This window comes from Balaenoptera ricei, chromosome X, assembly GCF_028023285.1.
Source record: "Balaenoptera ricei isolate mBalRic1 chromosome X, mBalRic1.hap2, whole genome shotgun sequence".
Taxonomy (NCBI): Eukaryota; Metazoa; Chordata; class Mammalia; order Artiodactyla; family Balaenopteridae; genus Balaenoptera; species Balaenoptera ricei.
This window is the reverse complement of record NC_082660.1, coordinates 71,955,023-71,957,375: the sequence shown is the minus strand read 5'-3', so window position 1 is coordinate 71,957,375 and position 2,353 is coordinate 71,955,023. Positions and strand designations below refer to the sequence as shown.

The 2,353-nt window shown below is 48.6% G+C and overlaps 1 protein-coding gene across 2 annotated transcripts; it reads right to left on the bottom strand.

The window, feature by feature from the left end:
* Positions 1 to 270: 270 nt before the first annotated feature.
* On the bottom strand, positions 271 to 1,879 carry LOC132356939 (etoposide-induced protein 2.4 homolog). Of its 2 annotated transcripts, XM_059910185.1 has the most exons (2): positions 1,008 to 1,879; positions 778 to 895 (listed from the first exon to the last, which is right to left on the bottom strand). In XM_059910185.1, the coding sequence occupies exons 1-2, from the start codon at positions 1,676 to 1,678 to the stop codon at positions 778 to 780; spliced, it is 789 nt and encodes a 262-aa protein (XP_059766168.1). In that variant the 5' UTR covers positions 1,679 to 1,879. The 2 variants fall into 2 exon arrangements, with proteins under 2 accessions (XP_059766167.1, XP_059766168.1); XM_059910184.1 differs by having other exon boundaries at positions 271 to 1,872.
* Between the last annotated feature and the right edge of the window lie 474 nt (positions 1,880 to 2,353).

The following is a 2,353-nucleotide window of genomic DNA, read 5'->3' as shown; positions in this document are numbered from 1 at the left end:
TTTAAATGTACCAGTGAAAAAAGCTTTTTCCCCTTCAAGGGGAAGATAGAAAACCACTCCTCAAAACCCAACAGATCTGGCTGTGAGGTCTTTCCTCCTGTCCCATCTCTTCAGGCTTGTTTTCTTTGCAGTGGAGCAAGAGACCAAATCTAGCCTGAGTTACAAGAAACAAGACAGTGATGGCTATAACGGGAGTGACCAGGAGCAGGAGAGACTCCTTTACTTCCCACGTCCAATATATGTGCTTCACAGAAAAACCAAAACAACAGGTCCACAAAATACAACAACTAGAATTACAAAAATCCATTCATCCAAGGATGGTGGAAGGCGGGAAGGGGAGGTGGGAGGATAAATGGCACAGGGAGAAAAAGTATTCAAATCAGTCCAGGCACGGGGGCTGGCAGATGCTAGAAAAGAGCTGCAGAAAAACCTGTGGTCCTTTCAGACTCACCAGTGTTTAAAATCCATACTGGTGTCAGGACGATTCTGCCTTACGTGCACCAGAGACAAAAATCCCGATTCCTCAGAGAGAAGGGAATATGCACAGGGCCCTTGGCAGGGTGGGTCCTGCCTTCCCTGGTCAGGGAGGTGAACGAGAAAAAGAGCTGATGCGGCATCCTTCCAATCCCACCATCCCCTCTGGGTGGCAGGCGACTCAGTGGCCCTCAGCAGCCTTCAGTTTGGCAGGAGATGGGTGTGGTGAGGGGAACTTCTCTGCAGAAGTTGAACTACTCAGGGCAGACTGCAGGTAGACCGTCTTGTGGAAGAGTCTGTTGCTTAAGAAAACCACCAAGGAGAAGAGGCGCAACTGGAAAAGGTATGCTTTGCCAGGGGTCTTTGCTTCATTGGCGCTGATAATGAATAAAGGAAAGAGGATAGAGAATAGGCAGCCACTGACTATGTAGGAGGACTGCATTGCTGTGAGGAAAGCCAGGGGCAGACCGAATCCAAAGTAGTAAGGCCAATTCCTTTCTATGTTTGACAATCGCTGGTGCATTTCAATTCCTTTATTGAACCAACGATATTCGAAGCAGTATAGTGAGTAGAGAAGAGACATATGCAGGAGACTAACCAGCTGACCAACAAGATGGATGGGAAAGAGACTCACAAACATCCCCTGGAGGAGGAAAAGAGCCTGCAGCAAAAGGTTGAAGAGCATGTCAGCAATTATTTTGCTGACACTAGGGAATGGGTGAGGCTTCCTCCCTGATACCTCGAAGGCCAGGTCAGCTATATCCTGAAACCAAATTGCATTCACAACTTTGCTAAGCACAAACAGGGGGAGCACCCAAAGAGCACTGAAAATTGACGTGAGGAAAAACTCGAGCCACGACCAAACATCCCCATGTAGTGACGGATCACCAATAATTTGAGCCGTTACTGACTGAAGCACGGGAATAAACACTCGATAAAACAAAAGGAGACTGAACCAGAATACTCCACCATTCCAAGCGCAGCACTGAAAAATTCTACTAACAATACGTGGTTCACTCTCTTGCTTCCTCTCTATACTCTGGGCTCTCCTCTGAGCCAGGACACTGCTTGCCCTTCTTCGACGCTGCTCCTCTCTCTTTTGTTGAATTCGAGCATCTAGCTTTGAGATGGTACAAATTCCCCAGATGGAGTCTTTGATTCCCCTGGCAAGGTCCTGCAGAAAGGTTTTGACACTGTCAGCCATCTCTTCACCGCCCAAACTATCAACTACATAAAGGAGAGAGAAGTGTCCCCAGATGTCTCATCATGAAGCACCCGGCAGCTTCGCCCCCGCGGCTCCGGCTCCGGCCCGGCCCCTGGTCCACCGCTGACCCGCTCGGCTCCTCCACGCCCCTCCGCACCCCTCCGCGCCCGGCCACCCGCTCCCGCCCTGGCGCTCCCAGGGCCGGGGCCGCTGCGCCCACCAGCCCCCATGCTTTTGTGAAACCACACCCACAAGCTAGTTCTTGACCCCTGAGAAATGTGGGGAGAAAGATTTAGGCACTTCTCCTAGAATCTACTATATACCCCATCATCCACATGGGTATATAATGGATGAGATCATGATCACATCTCATTAGGGCTTCTGGGAAATGTGGACTACCAAGGACAGTATTCTATGGTGCTACTTGATCCAACCCTGCCTGATCCCCCTTATGAGAGATTAAAAGAAATCTTAGCAACATATTAGACTTTGTCCTGTTGTTACAGCTATTTCTGGATATATGGATACCTGGTTTGTTGCAGAGCTTTTACTAATACCTGACTTCCTAGATCACCTTCACAAGCCAATTTTAACAAGATTGAACCTGTGGGATGTATACCACCTTGTCTGAATCATAAAAATGGGCAAATGAAAGCATTTACAGATGTACTTCAT